Genomic DNA, 17,283 nt, shown 5'->3' with positions numbered 1-17,283 from the left:
CCCATGACAGCCCTGATGCAGTTTACTATTATTATCAGCACAGAGAGGTTAAGTAACTTGCCTAAGGACACACAGCCAGGAAGTGGCAGAGCCCAGTTATATGGCACCAAAGTCTGAGCTCTTAACCACTATTCTATACTGCCTTTCAGGTTATGGCCAGTCATAGCAAAGTGAAAGAGGGGCAGACGGTGCAAGAGAAATAAAAAGAGAATGGGTATCCAGGGAGAGAGATGGTAGGGAACAGGGGACAGAGAGAGAGAGAAAGAGAGAGATGGAGGTGAAAGAGAGAAGAAACAAGGGGAAAAAAAGGTTCCCCTCATCCCTTTAGCTCCCTCCAGCATGGTCACACCTCAGGGCATTTGAACTGGCTGTTACCTCTGCCTCCCTCCATCTTTCCCCAGGTAGCCTGTGATTTTGCTCCCTCCCCTCCTCCATTCTCTGCTCACCTGCCAGTCATTTAAGACTAACCATCCCGTTATTGTCATTATTGTATTTTTTTAGGGTGATTGCAATTACAATAGAACCTCCATAACTGACTGCTTTCTTAAGTTGACCTAATTTTCATAAACCAAACAAGTATCACACGTACATATCAGTACAGTAAGCCTCATTCCTTATGCTGAACAGTCTCTTGGGTGGTCAACTTACAGGGGTTCTACTGTATTTTGCAACCCCTGCCTCAGTAACTATAAACTTTTCGGGGGCAGAGTTTTGCCTGCCTTGTCGGTTGTGGGGTCCCAAAACTTAGATGGGCACCCAGCATACAGCAAGTGATAAATTAGTAACTGATGCATTTGTTGACTGAGCATCCTCTCCTCTACTCAGAATACTTAAGAATAGTCAATGAATTGCATTAAGATCTAAAAGGCCTAATAAGCCCACATTTGAATGTTAACCATAAGGATAGCAGACTCTCAGAATTAGAGTGAACCCTGCAGATGGAGGAGCAGATTTACAAATCTTTCCCTACTCCCATGTGTCTGAATCAGGAATGTTAACCCTCTCTAACACTAGGTCTTGAAAGGGCCTGAACTTTGGCAATCCCAGCTAACTAGCTGCTCTGGGAAACTTCTACATCATCTCATATTTCCCTATCTTGGCATGCCTGGGCTCTTGTAAGAGGCTTTGCTCCTTCCCCATGGGTCTCATGCCTTAACAATGGTCCACATTAAGTCCTCTCAGAATCTTTTTGTGACAATTTTTTTTTTAAGACAGAGTCTCACTATGTCACCCTCAGTAGAGTGTCGTAGTGTCACAGCTCACAGCAACCCCCAACTCTTGGGCTTAAGCGATTCTCTTGCCTCAGCCTCCCAAGTAGCTGGGACTACAGGTGCCCGCCACAATGCCTGGCTATTTTTTGTTGTCATTGTTGTTCGAATCCAGGTCTGGGCTGGATTCGAACCAACCAACCCCAGTGCATGTGGCCGCTCAGAACCTGTTTGGACTGATAGCATGCTGTTACCCTTCTACAGAAAGGTGGATTCTTTTGCCTAAGATCACATAGCTAGAAAGTACAGGGCTGGGACTAGAAGCCAAGAGGTGGGTTCCAGAGCCATACCTGGAGCCACTGTGCCCTAAAGCATTATGTATTGAGCCACACTGGGTTCAAGGCATTCACAGATTTCAGGGACCGTCAGAAAGAACTGACAACCCAGCAAAGAAACACATCAGCACGATTTGACCTAGCCTCTTTTGTTAATAACTTTGTCCATCACAGGCTGTGGATTGTGATGGTGATGGGAGGAGACCACAGGAGCTACTGAGATAAAGGGAAGTGAAGGTGTCTGTGAAGCATGAGGGCAAACTTCTGCAAGCCAGCCTGGTTTTCTTTTCTTTCTGCCACCCTGAGACCTTAAAGGGACACAGCAATGGGGAAGGTGGACTCTAGTAACCACCAACCACATCAGGCCCTCAGTCCCTCTGGCCTCCCTTGCCAGCTTCCAGCCCCTGCTCACCTCTGCCGCTGCAGGGAGGAGGTCCTCTCAGGGACATAGCTGGATCCCCCATGGTGGCTGTCCCCGCTTCCCCCACTGCCTCCTCTGGCCCAGGGCAGAGGGCCGCCAGCTGCTGAGGAGCCCCCAAACTGCTGAAGCTTGGAGCTTAGTTCACTGATGATGCTGGCTTTTACTGTGGCCAAGGCTGAGGCCTGAGGTTGGGCCAGGGGCCCGGGCAGGGGTGGTGGCGGGGGACCAGGGCCCTCTTCCCAGGGCAGCAACTTCCGAGGCAGGGAGGAGGCCGTGGGCAAGGGCACTGGTGGGACTTCTGGCTCTACAGCCACTGGACCCCCAGATACTCCTGCTGTGGAGGGTCCTGTACAAGCACTCAAGGCCAGTAGCCCATCGGTTCCAGCCCCTGTCACCGAGACAGTGGGGCTAGTGGGGGTGACAGGGTCTCGGAGTCCCCCACTGGGGCCAGGCCGCAGGCCTCCGCTGGCTCCCAGTGCCCGGCCCCGGAGCTTAGAGGGAGTCATGAGCTGTGGTGGGTACGGTGGACCAGGAGTACTGCTCCCCCCAAAGGCCTGACCATCCAGGTAAGCCACATAGGTGTCCAGAAGCTCTGGCCCACTTGCCACACCAGCTCCACCGCCACCGCCGCCCCCTGCACTGCCACCACCTTCAGCAGACAGGCTGCTTAGCGTGGATGCGCTGCTGATGGTCTCCAGGGGGTGGTCGCTGCTGCTCCGACTGTCCACCTCCTCAATACCAGAGTCTGTGCCAGGTGGAGGGTCTGGGCCAGGCTGTGCGGCAGGGGGAGGAGGCAGCGGTGCTGCGGGGGCTGGCGGGCCTGGCGGAGGAGGGTCTCCAGGAGCTGCAGGGGACCCCTGTGTCAGCGTGGCCACTTCACTGTCATAGGATGTCAGGCTGGATGCGGTTGAGTCCAGGGTAGGAGGAGCGGTGGCCACAGCTGGAGGTGGCGCAGGGGGGAGAGGGGTGGCCGCAGTGGGGGGATCGGGCAGCGGGTGGGGAGGCCCAGGCGTGAGTGGCGACTCAGGCTTTTCGAAGCTGTTGGAGAACTCCAAGGGAGGAGGCAGCGGTTCCACAAAGAGGAATTCGCCATCTTCCACGTCCACCGAGGGGGCGGGAGGCGGCAGGACTAGCAGGGGAAGCCCATTCTCTTCGCTGCCCCTTGGGGAGGTCGGAGACGGGGGCACTGATCGCCGCGGGCTGGGCGGCGGGACAGCCGGCCCGTCCTCGGAGGGGGGCCCCCTGCCGGTCGCCGCTGGGGCTCGGGGCTGGCAGTTCTCGAGAAACCGCACGTGCAGGGGCAGCCTCTCTGGCTCTTCAGGGGCTCCAGACCTCCAGGCCTTGCTCACTCCGGGGTGCGGGGCCGGGGGCTCCGACCCCAGCTGCAGCAGGAGGGGCCCAACCCCGGGAGCTGTCGGGGGCAAGCGGTGCAGCAAGGAGCGGCGGGCAGCTGGTGGGCTGGCCGGCAGGGACTTCTCCTGGCTGCTTAGCCCTGCCCGGTACCCCAGCTCGCGGCGGGCGGGGTCCGGCGGGGAGGCCCCCCAGAGACGCAGCACTGGCTCATGGTGGGCGTGGGGCGAGTGGTGGTGCGGGGTGGGCGGCGGGATCTCGTAGCGGGGCGATGGGGGCCTTGGAGGGGGCTGGGGTACCCCACCGCCCTCCGAGGACTCCTTCAGCGCCCGCTCTCGGGCGGCCAGGGCCAGCCCCAGCGGGGAGGCTGGATCCAGGGCCTTGCCGGTCAGCGGGTGGATCAGGGGTCGCGGGGGCAGAAAGCTGGTGAAGGCGCTGCTGCCCCCGCTGCCCCCGTAGGCTCGGCTGCCCGCTCCGTAGCCGCCGTAGCCCGCGCCACTGCCCGCGCCTGCAGACTCGAGCCGGAGATAGGGCTCGGCGGAGAACATGCCCTCATCGATGGATTTGGAGTGGCGTAGCCGGGGGCCCGGGGCTGCCCCTGCGCCCAGCCCGCCGTCGGCTCCATCCTCTTCCCCTGCGTCAGTGGAGAGGAAGAGTGTGGACCGCCGGCGAGCTTCGTTCTGCCAGCCCCCTTCTCTCCGAGTCGCCCCTACCAGGGCTGCTCCGAACTGGCTGGTGAAATCGAGAGTGGCTGGCCCGCTGGGCGAGGCGGGGGTGGGCACGGGCGAGGGGGACGGTGGCACCGGGGACATGGCCGGGGCCGGGCTGGGCGAAGAGCCGCCGCCGCCTGCGGTTTCAGGCTGGCTGGGGGGCTCCGCCTCGGTGCTGCTGCCCTGGCTACTTCGGCCACTGCTACTGGTGGATGGAGCCTTGATGATGATGGTGGGGATGGGGATGGAGTTCTTCTCCGAGGGCGGGGCCGCGGCGGGCGGTGGCTGCGGGGAGGCCGGGGACGTGGGCGAGGGCGCGGGCGGGAGGCCACCGCCCTTCTGGGGCTCGCCTTCGACTTTGGTCTGCTTGACCAGCGGGCCCTTGCGGCCGCGGCCCGAGCGGGCTGGTACATACATGGCCGCACTGGCCGCCCGCGGGGGCAGCTGGAAGTAGCGCAGAGCCGGGGCCTGGGAGGAACCGCCGCCCGCGCCCCCGCTGCCGTGATGAGATGGGGACGGGATTCCAGAGGTCGGGCTGGGCCCGCCGCCCCGCCAGCCTCTAAGGCTAGGTTGGGCTCCCAGAGCCAATCGGGGTGGGGGGTCGTCCGGAGAGCCGCCGGTCTCCATCTCTGGGGGATGAGGAGGGTGGGCGTGGTGGTGGTGGGGCTGAGGGGGCGGAGCGTGGTGGTGGTGGTGGTGGGGCGGGTGGTGGTGGGCAGGGGGTAGGGGGCCGCTGTGGTACAGGCTTTTCTCACGGCTCCCCATACGGGTGTCCCGGGTGTCTGGAGGGGAGGGCCCATCAAAAGATGAGGGGGAGGAGGCGGGAAGGGGGCCACCTGAGCTGGGGTTGAAGGGGCCTCCTCTAGGGGAGGGGGTGAGGCGGCCTGAGGAGGAGGGAGCTGGAGGTGTGCTGTAGGGTGGCTCCGGTGGGGATGTGGTAGGTGGCGGGGGTATGTCCTCAGAGCCAGGCACAGACAGGCTGCGGCTGAACTTCATGGCTGGGGGTGCTAGGTAGGGTCTGTCATCTTCTGCTGCCCCTAGAGACAGAGCATTGGGAGGGGCTTGGGGAAAGGGTCTCCCTGCTCCCCCTATCCCACAGAACATGTAGCAGTAACAATAATAATATGATGATGATGGCACCCAATGTATACTAAGAGCTTCACATGGATTAGCCCAGCACTTCCCCAGCGGCTTCATACAGTGAACAGGCTGTGCACTGCACAACTGCAAACAGCATAAAAAGGAAAATCGGGGAAAAACTAAACTTCCTCCCCAAGCCATAAGGAGGCGCCTTTTCCCCAATTTATGAAAAGGCTCAGTGAATGCTAGCTGTGGTTCAGGGTGAGCAAGAGTGGCTCCAGCTGGGGAGAGATCGTCATATTTACGTGTATAGTTAGATGGTTCTGCTCACGTTTGTGCAGGAAAGAAAGGCAATGAGCAAGTCAAATCTGTGATTTTTACACAGATGTGCTTAGGATGCGGCTATTGTTAAAAGAGGGAGCTGATTTCTAGGGAAGATACTAGGTAAATGTTGAGATACAGGGAGACCTCACACATTCAAGGCTCACCCTGGTGGACTGTGAACACAGGAAGCCGAGGAAAAGCTGGATCCAACTGGCAGAACAACTCCAGGTGGCTTGGGGAGTTGTCTTTGCCTACTTCTCAACTGTCAGGGCTCATAGGTTTGACCCTTTTCTCCCCTCTGACTATTCTCTCAGCCAGTGTCCAGCTGCATTCAACATCTCTGTTATTAACTCCCACGTCTGAGGCCCCATCCTCCCCCCACTCCCAAGCTCCAGATGCCCCACAAGCATCTCAGACTCCAAAGGCTCCAGATCAAGCTCCTGATCTCCCCAGATGACTCCTCCAGCTCACTGCAACCAACAGCAGTTCCATCCTTCAAGCTGCTTGGACTGAAAACCTTAACCTTAGATTGCCACCAAGGTTGGTGGCTTTCTTCCTCACATCACTCATACCCAGTTCACCTGTTACTTCAAAACATATCCAGAATCCAACGTCTTCACACCCCTCCAGAGTCACCACCCTGGGCCAGCCAACATCATTGACAACTGGACAGCAATAACTGTCACCTCCTCTCTGGTCTCCCTCCCACTCCCAATCTAGTCCCCAGATGGCAACCAGAGGGATTCTGTTAAAGTTAGCTCATGTCCTTCCTCTGCTCAGAGCCCTCCTGTGAATCCCACCTCACTCAGAGTAGAAGTTGAAGTCTTTGACATGGCACATGAGAACCTGTCCCCTCTCTGCCTTCCTGCCCAGTGCTCACTCAGCTCAGGCCACAAACCTCCCCATTCAGTGAACACACTAGGCTCACTCTGACTTCAGGACCTTTGCACAGGTTGTTCCTGCTGCCGGGAATGCCTTACCTCCCCCATCTCCAGATATTCCCATGACCCCTACTTAAATCTGCCTGCTCCCAGCACTCTTGATCTCTTACTCTCTTCTTCCTGTAGTGCTTACCCCTGCTAATATACTATATGATTTTCTTGCTTATCGTCCTTAGTATCTATTGTCTGTCTTTATGTGCTAGGAGCTAAGCTCCATGAGGGCAGGACTCTTTAGTCTGTTTTATCCACTGACATATCCCCAGCAGCCTAGAACAATTCCTGGCCCATGGAAGGTGTTAAACAAACATTTTTAGAATGAATGAATGGAAAACCAGGTATAAGAGAGAAAAAAACCAGGGTGGTCTGTGGTGGGGGCTTTGGCTCACTGAATCCAGGCAGAGGCAATAATGTCCTCATTTTCTAGATGCAGAGCCCACCCAGAGAAGTGAAGCCACCTGTCCCAGGTCACATAGTTGGGGGAAGAAAGGAGCCAGAATTCACAGTCATGTTTGCCTAGCTCAAAAACCTGAACTCACTCTCTCTCTGTCTTTCTCTCTCTCTCTCTTTTGTGACAGTCTCACTTTGTCCACTGGGTAGAGTGCTGTGGCGTCACAGCTCACAGCAACCTCAGACTCCTGGGCTCAAGTGATTCTCTTGCCTCAGCCTCCCAAGTAGCTGGGACTATAGGCACCCGCCACAGCACTGAGCTATTTTTAGGGGGGGGTCTCATGAACTCATGAGCTCAGGTAATCCATCTGCCTTGGCCTCCCACAGTGCTGGGATAACAGGTGTGAGTCACACTGCCCGGCCCTGAAAGCCTGAACTCTTTATGGAAGTATGGTCACACATGGAAGTAGAAAAGAACATTTCTAAACCTCCTTGCTTCCCCTATAAATGGTCACCCTCCCAACCTTCCCTAACCCCCAGATCCCTCATACCCACCCTTCCGGCGGTGACATACCAATAGATTTTTGCCGGAGCATAAGCCCAGGTCCAGGAGGCAGGAAAGAAGGACGCTCATAACTTGGCTGGGAGCGGTGGTGGGGATCAAAGCTCGACTTTAGGGCAGCGGTCAGTGGGGGAGGGAGAGAAAAGATAGCAGAGAAAGATCAGTCAGGCCTGAAGTCTTGTTGTGGCTTCACCATTTCCTTGACAAGCCCCTGTAAGAAGGGAGAGCTGTGTGACGGAGGCAGAAGAGTTCTGGGGGAGGGGAAGGAGAAAGCAGACTATCCTCCACCTTCCTGCCCCCACCTCCTGGAGCAGCCCTGAGCCCAAGACAGATGATTCTGAGGCACAGAGGCATGGAAGCGCACTCCAGGGTTCTCCATGGGATCAGGCTGGGGCGGACACCAATAGGGCCATGTCTGCTGACCTTCTTCCCCACTTCCCAAAGGTTCTCCCTTAGCAAACCCTTAGCATCTCCCACTCTGCGAAGCCCCCTGGCTCCATCTTCCAATTGCTCCCTCCGTTCTCCTCAATCCCACCTCCTCCTACTCTCCCCTCAGCACCATCAGCATTCTCAAGTCCTGCTTCTTCTTTTTGCAGTGGTTTTTCTCTTTTTTGTCACAGGCGCCTTCTCATCTCTAAGTTTTGCATTCAGATGCCCCTCCTTAAACTTCCCTGCCTGTCCTGTCACTGCCTGCCACATTTCCCCGTCCCATTTTCTTGCAGAGCATCTATCGGGGTCTGAAACTCGATTGTGCTCTATATCAGCCACTAGGTTGGAAGTTGCCCCAAGGCAGGGCAGACTTACCCTAGGCCCTGAGCTACAGTGCCTAGAGTTCACCATACATTTAGAGGAAATGTTTTCTTTTCATAGTAAAGGGGGAGGGGGGGACAGAATATAATCCAGCCTGGATAACATTCATCTTTGCACTAACAGATTCATAAAATATAAACATGTCTTTGTACCAAGAAAATCATAAAATATAAACTTCAATTTTTTTTCTTTTTTGGGGAAAGGCAAAAGTGGCAAAGGCTCACAGAAGTTCATAATGAAACCTGCCTGTGGGTGGCAATTTTCTCTTTCTTGTTTCCTGCTGATTCTCCAGTCTCCAAACAGGGCCTGCCCTTCCACAATCTCATGCCAAATGAATAAGTGAACAAGAACCTGCCAATGTCAATCACTGCTAAGCCCTGAAACCCCACCTCTGCCAGGAGACCTTATTTGTCTCCCTTCTCCATCTTTGAGATTAGAAATCCAGAGAAAGGAAATGAGGTGAGGTCCTGACCTTTGGGATGGGCCCCTCTGCCTTCTCTTCCTCTCCTGCCGTTCCCCCCAGCTATTCAGACCATTCCCGGGTCCCTGAATTTCTTGTGCCAGTTTCTCATCTCTGAGCCTCAGTATGTGCTGATCTCTCTGCTTAGAACACCCTCTCCCCACGCTGTGCTCTGCTTTGGAACATTCCTTGTCACCCTAGCCACCCACCCTTCCCTGACTGCCCCTTTCTTTAGGCCTTCATTGACCCATACAGTGGCCACTAGCCATTCAGATGTAAATTTCAACTAATTCAAATTAATTTAAAAATCCCATTCCTCCATTGCACTCACCACATTTGAAGTGTTCAATAGTCACCTGCAACTGGTGACTATTGTATAGATGTGGAATATTTCTGTCATCACAGTAAGCTCTAGTGAATGGTGCTAATCTAGACCTTTTCACTGCACTTAGCTCCCTGGATTGGGACTATTTCTACATGTATCTCATTCATTCATTCCACAAATATTTATTGAGTACCTCCTCTGTGCTAAGGATGTTTTAACTGCTGCAGATGCAACAAATTAGACAGACGCTCCAGCCCATAGGAAGGGCGGGTAGGCCATAAACAAAATAAATCAGTAAAATATAACATGGGTCAAATGGAGGTAAGGGATGGGAGAGGGGGGGCAGTATAATTTAAAATAAGGTAGGCAAGGAAGGCCTCAATGAGAAGGTATTGTTTGAGCAAAATTCTGAAGGTGGAAAAGGGAGCCATACAAATATATATATATATATATATATGTAGAATGTTCTAGGCAGTGGGAACAGTAGGCGCAAAGGCTCTGGGGTGAGAGGGAGCCTGGCATGCTCAAGGAATAGTAAGGAGGCAAATGTGTCTATAGCAGGGAAACCAGGAGCTGAGGGATGGGAAATGAGATCAGATAGAGAGATTATAGAGAGGTGGGATTGGGTAGGGTCTGCAAGTTTCAGGTTTCCTTCAGATGTTGGCCCCAAGGTGTCCTACCTGGAGAGGCTTCCTCTGGTTACTCCATCATAACTATCTTAACTTAATGCCATTTGGAGTCATCATAATCATTTGCTTGCTTGTTTACTGTCTGCATACCTGGGCATGTGGCCTAGCAGTGACCATTCTACTCTTCTTCTTTGGTGGGAAAACACTAATCTCATTTGGCACAAATCTTATTTGTATTGAGAGACTACATTTTCCAGCCTCCCTTGCAGCATGTGATGGAGGCCAGCCCAGATACATAAATGGAAGTGCTATGTATTACCTCTGAGAAGACTCAGAGGAAACCCAAGAGGCAGCAAGGTGCCCTCTTTTGCCCTTCTGCCTTTCCATCCTTTCTTATTCCTGCTACCTGGAATACTAATGCAATAGCTAGAACTTCAGTAGCCATCTTGGGCTATGACACCACTTTGTGGTTGGAAGGAAGGCTAGGATGGTGGAGCAGACATTGAGAAGGATCCTAGGTCTTCGTGATCATGGAGGCTGCCAATCTGCTTGAGACTCCCTATCCCAGACTACTTTAACATGAGAGTGATAACAGGATTTATCTTGTCCAAGCCACTATTATTTGGGTTGTTTTTCTCATGTACAACAGAACCCAATTCTGCTACATTTCATTCCCTCAAATGTAAATTCTCTAAAGGAAGTGACCTAGTTTGAGTGGTTCACTCCTGTACCCTCAGAGCCCAGTAAGAGGTCAGTATATAGTAGGTGCTTCATAAATACTTGTAGACTAAAGCACTTGCTAGAAGAGAAACCATGAAATATATGGGGAGGACCCTGAGGGCAAAACCCCAGTCCTGTTCCTCTGAATATTCTCATCAAACAGCACAGGGCCAGCTCAGTGAAGGTGCCAGGAGGTGCCTCCTAAACACACCCCCACTCTGGCCCATTTCCTGCCATTCTCCTCTTTTCCAGAGTTCCAGCCTGCCCAATTCTTCTTGACTTTGCTCAATGTTTCTCTCCTCCTCCTTCTCCTTAAGTCTCAGCCAAATACCCTGCTGGGTTTTCTGTCCTGTCCTGCAGCTGTGATCAAGGAGAAGAACCCTGCAAAAGATAAAGGCAGTGTGCAGAGAGGAGGAGCAGGGGAGAGAGGCATCCCATTGGAGCCACCTTGCCTGCCGCTCTTCATGTCTGGCCACACTGAGTCCTCAGACAAACCTGTGAGTTAGGGCTGATTATACCCATTTGGGCGATAATGAAACTGGCTGTGGTTCAGAAAGAGAAGGTTCTTGTCCTAGATCAGTCAGTGAGTAAGGAGAAGATGAAAGAGGCATCAGAGAAAACAGACCAGAGTGGCTAGAAAAATCCTAAGATCAAATGAAAGGGGAAAAGAAAGAGTGTGAGGAGGGAGGGGAATGGGGCGGGACCAGTCAGAAGGCACTGAGCTGCTGGGATGGGAGGCTGAGAGGAGAGTCCAGCCTGGGAAAGGAAACAGGGAGAAGGGGAGGAAGGAGAAGGAAGAACATCTAGGCATGGGAGAGGCGATGGGAGTCAGAGGGACTGGGGGTGTCAGGGTGATGGGCAAGGGGCTAGGTTGACAGCAGAGGAGTGAGGGTGATGGGGAAGGCTCAGGTTGACAAGGGAAGGGTCAGAGTGACAGGACAGGGATCAAGGTGACAGAGAGGGATCAGAGGGACCTGGTTAGAGTGACAGTGGAGCAGTTAAGAGCAACAGGGAAGGCTGAGAGTGAGAGAGGTGGGGTGTCCCCGACTAAAGGTGGTGACAGTGATGAAGGAGGCTTAGATATGCAAACTGACAAAAGACACTTAGATGTGGCACAGGAAAGGTCAAAAAATGGGTTATTTTGACACAAGAAGGGTCAGATGGATGGAGGAGCCATAGCACCAACTGAAACTGCCTGACCCCAGAGGGGACCCACAGACATCCCCAACTACTGGGAGCATCCTCTCCCGCGCAGAGGAAGTAGCCAATCAAAGTGAGTCAACTGCATGTGACATCACTAGCTGCTGGGCAGACTTCCCCTTAGTGAGCCGTCCTACAGGCCTGGTCCCCTGTCACCTCCTCAAAAGCTACCAGCCAGGATGTTAGAGTGTGGGATGACAAAGGGTTGGGACATTCCTGCTAGAGAGACAGCCCCTGAGAGAGACCGAGGGAAAGAGGGAGGGAAGATAGATAGAGGCAGAGAGGGGGACGCAGAGCCACAAGTGGGGAGACAGAGAGAGAGATGAGGGGACAAAGACAAGGACCCAGAGATAAAAACAGATGAGGAGAGAGTGATGAGGACTCAAAACTGGGGGAAAGAGACAGATAGGGAGATATACAGAGATGGATACAGAGACAACAATGGGGAGAGAGAAAGTTGGGGACAATGAGAGTTGTGGAAGAGGGAGAGATGGAAGTGGGATGCACAAGAGGGAGGGACAGGCAGCTGAGACACAGAAGGGGAGGTGAGACAGCCATAGGAAGCATGAGGGGCCCAGAGAGACAGGGAGGGCAAGACAGTCCTGACCCTCCCTGACAATGAGAGAGCCAGAACAGCCCTAGGACAGCAGAGAATGCAACCATGGAGTAAAAAATTCCCAGACTGGGTGGGAGACAGGCTGAAATGGGCACCCATGCACAGACTTGGGGGACAAGGAACCCTTTGGGTGTTAGTAGTTAGGCAACAGAGATGGTAGCTGAGAAAGTCAGAGCCATACAAATAGGACAGACAGACAGACAGCAAAGCCCTCGGAGGAGACACAGACCAAGAATGCCTTGCCCTATAGTAGATCTGCCTGGGCTCTGCACCACACATTGTTGCCATCAGCAGGTCTCCCTCCCCACATCCCTTAGGTGATAGGCAGAAGTGTTTGTCTTTATGGAGGGCTGAGACCTCCCAGTTTCCAAGTCTTTAAATAGGGGCAGCTTATGCAATGTTTTGCTTTTGTTCACTATTGTACCTAACCCAGAAGCTTCAGGTGACAATGTACTCCCGCACTGCCCCTGGTCTAGATGCAGAGGGGTCCAAGCAGGAGAGGGAAGATGGGAGAGAAAGCAAAATAAATGGGAGATATAGACACAGAGGAGAATGAGACCAGATGCTGAAGAGAGGCCACCAAGATGCAGAAACCTCTCAAAGGGGCCTCTGCAGAGGGTGAGAAAGATGGCAGATGGGCAGAGATGGGCAAAGAGAGTCCCCAACATGAGAGTCAGGGCTTAGGAGCCACCCAGGGACAGATCCAAGAAGTGGGAGAGGAAAGGGGGACATTTCTTCAGGGCAAATGACTACTGGTCTCCTGGACACAGAGGAAAAGGTGAGTGAGTGTGAGTTCCATTTCTAGGAGGTGGGGGTAGCTGGTTTTATTACTGGCTGATATGTGGGCCCATCTGGGGGGCTCTCTGGAGCTCAGAGAGTGAGTTCCATGAGTGCCAGGATGTTGGCTGTCCTGCAGCTGAGTTTACACAGGGAGGACCTAACACTGTGGCACTTCCTGGGTGCTCTGTGTATCTGCCGAATAAATGAAAACAGGGCTTACTCTAATCCAATCCAGCGGTTCTCAACCTGTGGGTTGAACCGTATTAAAGGGCTGCGGCATTAGGAAGGTTGAGAACCACTGCTCTAATCTGTTACCGGGGATTCTACACTCCGTCTAATATGCTGCTGTGGGGTCTCCTATGAAGGCACCACACATTTCCAGTCAATACACAACCTTGTTTTATGTGTTTTTGCTGAAAGACATCTTAATGTGTATCAGTGATTCAATAACATGGAGCTCATGGCAACAGCCCTTTAATTTGCTGAAGGAAGCTTATCTAACACACATATTTTCACTACAAGGTACATCACAGCCTTCCTATGCTTAGGAACACTCTATTGCACTTCAGCGCAATGCTTGGGGGACATTTTAAACATTGAAATCACTAATAAAAAGCCCAAAATGCAAAAAGCACAACACTAAATAGACCAAGAGAAGGACTGTGGTTCACAGTGTAAGAGCTTCAATGAGAAGGCAGAACTTCACCTTATTCATCCTCATCTGGGAATGAGCACATAGGGTGACTCAAATTTTCACTGGTGTGCACATGTTCAGGAGTAACCACAAAAAACTTGCACGTATTGATTTGGTGGTACAAATAAATCTTAGTAAGTTAATTGGCAAAGACAGAATTCAGACCAACTGTGTCAACAGTGTGGATATTAGAAATCTTGGTGTAGGCCAGGTGCGGTGGCTCATGCCTATAATGCCAGCACTTTGGGAGGCCGAGGTGGGTGGATTGCTTGAGCTCTGGAGTTCGAAGCCAGCCTGAGCAAAGCGAGACCCAGTCTCTACTAAAAATAGAAAAACTAGCTGGGTCTTGTGGCAGGTACCTATAGTCCCAGCTACTCAGGAGGCTCAGACAAGAGCATCATTTGAGCCCGAGAATTTGAAGATGCTGTGAGCTGACAACACAGCACTCTACCCAGGGCACAGACTGAAACTTGAAAGAAAAGAAAAGAGAAAAGAAAAGAAAGAGATCTTGGTGTAGGGGAAGGAGACTAGGACTTGGTTCTGTCTGATGAGATACACACTGTTGAGAGACCTCAGGCAAGTGAAAATCACTCAAATCACTGAGACTGTTTTATCTTCTGTAAAATGAGGATGCTGTCTCTCCCTCTCCTGGTCCTCCCTCCTTCCCAGGTGAGTGTCAAGAAGTTTTCTGAGGACTGTTAGGGGGTTCTGGGGGGAGAATGAAGACAGAAGAAGATCCCAGAAGGAGAAAACAAGGACAAAAAAGCAGGAGCCCATGGAACATAGCTTTGGGCTCCATGTAAGGAGGACCGTTTAAAAGTCCATCTGCATATAAAATAACTACAGCAAGACATGGTGAGCTCCTTATCTTCAAGGGCATTCAAGAATAGTCTGGAGGAAGATGAGAGAAACAGGCAGCAGAAGGGATTAAGAAGAAAGAAGTGCTGTTTGGCCTAGATTCCAGCCGATGTCCCCAGGTGATGGCCTGTGTGTGTGTGTAACTCAGAGCCAGATGCGACGTTTTAGGGGAAGTGTTTGGGGGAATGGGGAAATGACTTGGCTCATATCGGAGGGCACTAGACAAACATCTCTGAGACTAAGGAAATGGGGGAAAGAAGGAAGAGATTTGTTGAGGGTCTGTTGTGTTGGGAGTTGGTCTCATTTAATCCTCCTACAAACCAGCAAGGTTGGCTTTGACTCTACTTTAGCGCAGGAAACTGAGATACAGAAAATTAAATAGCGTGGTCCAAAATGACACAGTAAATTAGAGGCAGTCAGGATTTGAAACCATGTCCTGCCTGGCTCTAACACACTCAGGTGCTTTGAATTCTTACACTGAACCTGAGGGGAGGTGGACACAGAAGATGACCCTTAACAGCCACAGAGATTTCAAATTCCTTGAGAAACCAACACCCAGTACAAAGCGAGGGCCTGTTGCCTGCAGGGCACTCTGCCGAGTCCTGAGAAGTGGCCGAGGACTCGCTGCATTAAGTCAGAAATAAATTCCAGGAGTCCCAATGCAAAATTTGTTTCTAGTTCTTGATTCTTATAAAAGTGCAAGGCCCTCTGGGCGGCGCCTGTGGCTCAGTGAGTAGGGTGCTGGCCCCATATGCCGAGGGTGGCGGGTTCAAACTCAGCCCTGGCCAAACTGCAACAAAAATAAAATAGCCAGGCGTTGTGGCAGGCGCCTGTAGTCCCAGCTGCTCGGGAGGCTGAGGCAAGAGAATCGCTTAAGCCCAAGAATTAGAGGTTGCTGTGAGCCGTGTGATGCCACGGCACTCTACCCAAGGGCGGTACAGTGAGACTCTGTCTCTATAAAAAAAAAAAAAAAAGTGCAAGGCCCTCTAGAGGCAGGTAGGTGGTCTAATCCTTGGGGGATGGGAGTTGTGGATTGCCTGTGCACATGGACAAAAAAAACACGTCTTTATTTTCATTATCCTCCAATGAAAATTGAACCTTTCATCAATTCAGTATGTGAGAAACAAACCCCACTAGTCTCAGCAGAACCCAGGCATATGCCTTCAATAGACACCACAGATATTTCTAGGTGGCATCAGAGTTTTCAAAATAGTGTTTATGTTCCTCAATACTTTGAAATGAGAGCAGTTAAGACCCACTGCCTGATCTCACTGTCTAACATGTTGATGAAAAGCTGATGATATTATGACATCCCCAAATTTTGATTTTTTTAAATATTTTGATAACCATATTTTAGTGTCATTGGCTTCTTTTGTTACCTTACATGTTTTACTTGATGCATTTATAAGCATTATTCTGAGAAATACTATGACAGCCAGTCAAAGGGGTCTTTGGCCTCCTAATGCCCCCCAAAACCCAGTTTTCGAGTAAATGGCCCCTTGGCCACTAGGTGGTGGGTTTGGCCAGAGCACAGGGCCTGGGCAGAAAAGAAGGAAGTGCTAAGGAGAAGTAGAGCAGAGTGTGGCCTCTGGAGGAGATAGCTTGAGATGGGTGGTGCTTGCAGGCTTGGTGGAGGATGTGTTCTGTGAAGGGGTACAGCCCAGTCAGGTAGATTCCAGGAAGGGGCTGGCAGAGCCCCACTAGAATAGCCAGACTTTGACCAGCCCACAGATTCAGAGGCCTGACTGCTTGAATTGAAATCCTTGCTCCTCTGAGCCTTAGTTTCCCCTTCTTGAAATGAGTTAACAACTGTGCATACCTCGCAAGATGACTCTAAGGAATGAATGAAATAATCTGGGTACAAAGCAGTGTCTAGATGGGTGCAGTGGCACCCACCTGTAATCCTAGCACTTTGGGATGCTGAAGTGGGAGGACTGCTAGAACTCAGGAGTTCAAGACCAGCCTGAGCAACAGAAAGACCCCATTTCTACCTAAAATAGAAAAACTGAGGCAAGAGGATCACTTGAGCCTAGGAGTTCGAGGTTATAGTAAACTATGATGACACACTCTACCCAGGGTGACAGAGTGAAACTCTATCTCAAAAAAAAAAAAGGCAGGTTCCAAAAAATGATTAACACCCATTACGGATTAGCCTCTTGTGGGAAAAAGCAAGCGGAGTGGTGACAGAGATGCTAATTAATATTTTGATATCTACCACATGCTGAACACCTATTATTACCCTGGGGGTGGGAGCTCCATCTATGACATCATTTTGCCTTCCCTGAGACCCTTTGAGGTAGGACAGAGAGGGACAGAAAGAGGTGGGACAAGATAGTCAGCGTGAGCAGGGATAGGAAGTGGAGTGGAGAGAGGAAAGGGAAGAGACGACATCTGAGGGCAGGACATAAGGAGGAAGAGGATGGGACCCCCACGATGGGGAGAAAGGAGGCAACCCAGGAGGTATGCCACCTCTCCAGGACTAGCATGAAGCACAGGACAGGTCAAGAAGGATTTTGGTAAGAGAATGGCTCCAGGGTGGCATGTGCATCCCCATCCCAAGTATCCTCCCCACACCAAGACACCTACCTCAGTGGCAAAGAAGCCTTTGGGTCGGTGTTTGCCCAGGGACGCGAGGCCACCAGGCCCAGGACTCTCACTTGCACTGATGGTCTGTTGAGCTGCGGCCAAGATTTCATCCAGTTTGTCTAGGGGGAGGTAAATGGGTGGGAAGACAACAAATGAAGTTTGCTCTGACTGGCAGCAGAGACAAGAGCTGCCCCTGGGAGTTCAGAAGGCACCTGTACAACCAGAAAAGGGCAGCCCTGCCTTCCCCCTGGTGGACCGGCAATCTAGCTTGGAGACAGCATCCAGGG

At 52.1% G+C, this 17,283-nt stretch overlaps 1 protein-coding gene across 7 annotated transcripts in view; it reads right to left on the bottom strand.

Moving 5' to 3' along the window:
- SHANK1 (SH3 and multiple ankyrin repeat domains 1) overlaps positions 1 to 17,283 on the bottom strand; it is a 54,275-nt gene that overhangs the window by 5,973 nt on the left and 31,019 nt on the right. For 6 of the 7 annotated variants that reach the window (XM_053606817.1, XM_053606814.1, XM_053606816.1 and 3 more), the window contains 3 exons: positions 16,997 to 17,115; positions 7,331 to 7,427; positions 1,956 to 5,061 (listed from right to left, as the gene is read on the bottom strand). In XM_053606817.1, coding sequence (XP_053462792.1) covers positions 1,956 to 5,061; positions 7,331 to 7,427; positions 16,997 to 17,115 — 3,322 coding nt within the window. Of the gene's footprint in view, positions 1 to 61; positions 143 to 1,955; positions 5,062 to 7,330; positions 7,428 to 16,996; positions 17,116 to 17,283 lie in introns of those variants that run through there. The other variant, XM_053606820.1, reaches the window with a different exon arrangement.

This window comes from Nycticebus coucang, chromosome 10 (assembly GCF_027406575.1).
Source record: "Nycticebus coucang isolate mNycCou1 chromosome 10, mNycCou1.pri, whole genome shotgun sequence".
NCBI classification, from domain to species: Eukaryota; Metazoa; Chordata; class Mammalia; order Primates; family Lorisidae; genus Nycticebus; species Nycticebus coucang.
The sequence above is the reverse complement of the archived record's forward strand: the minus strand, read 5'-3'. Positions and strand labels throughout refer to the sequence as shown.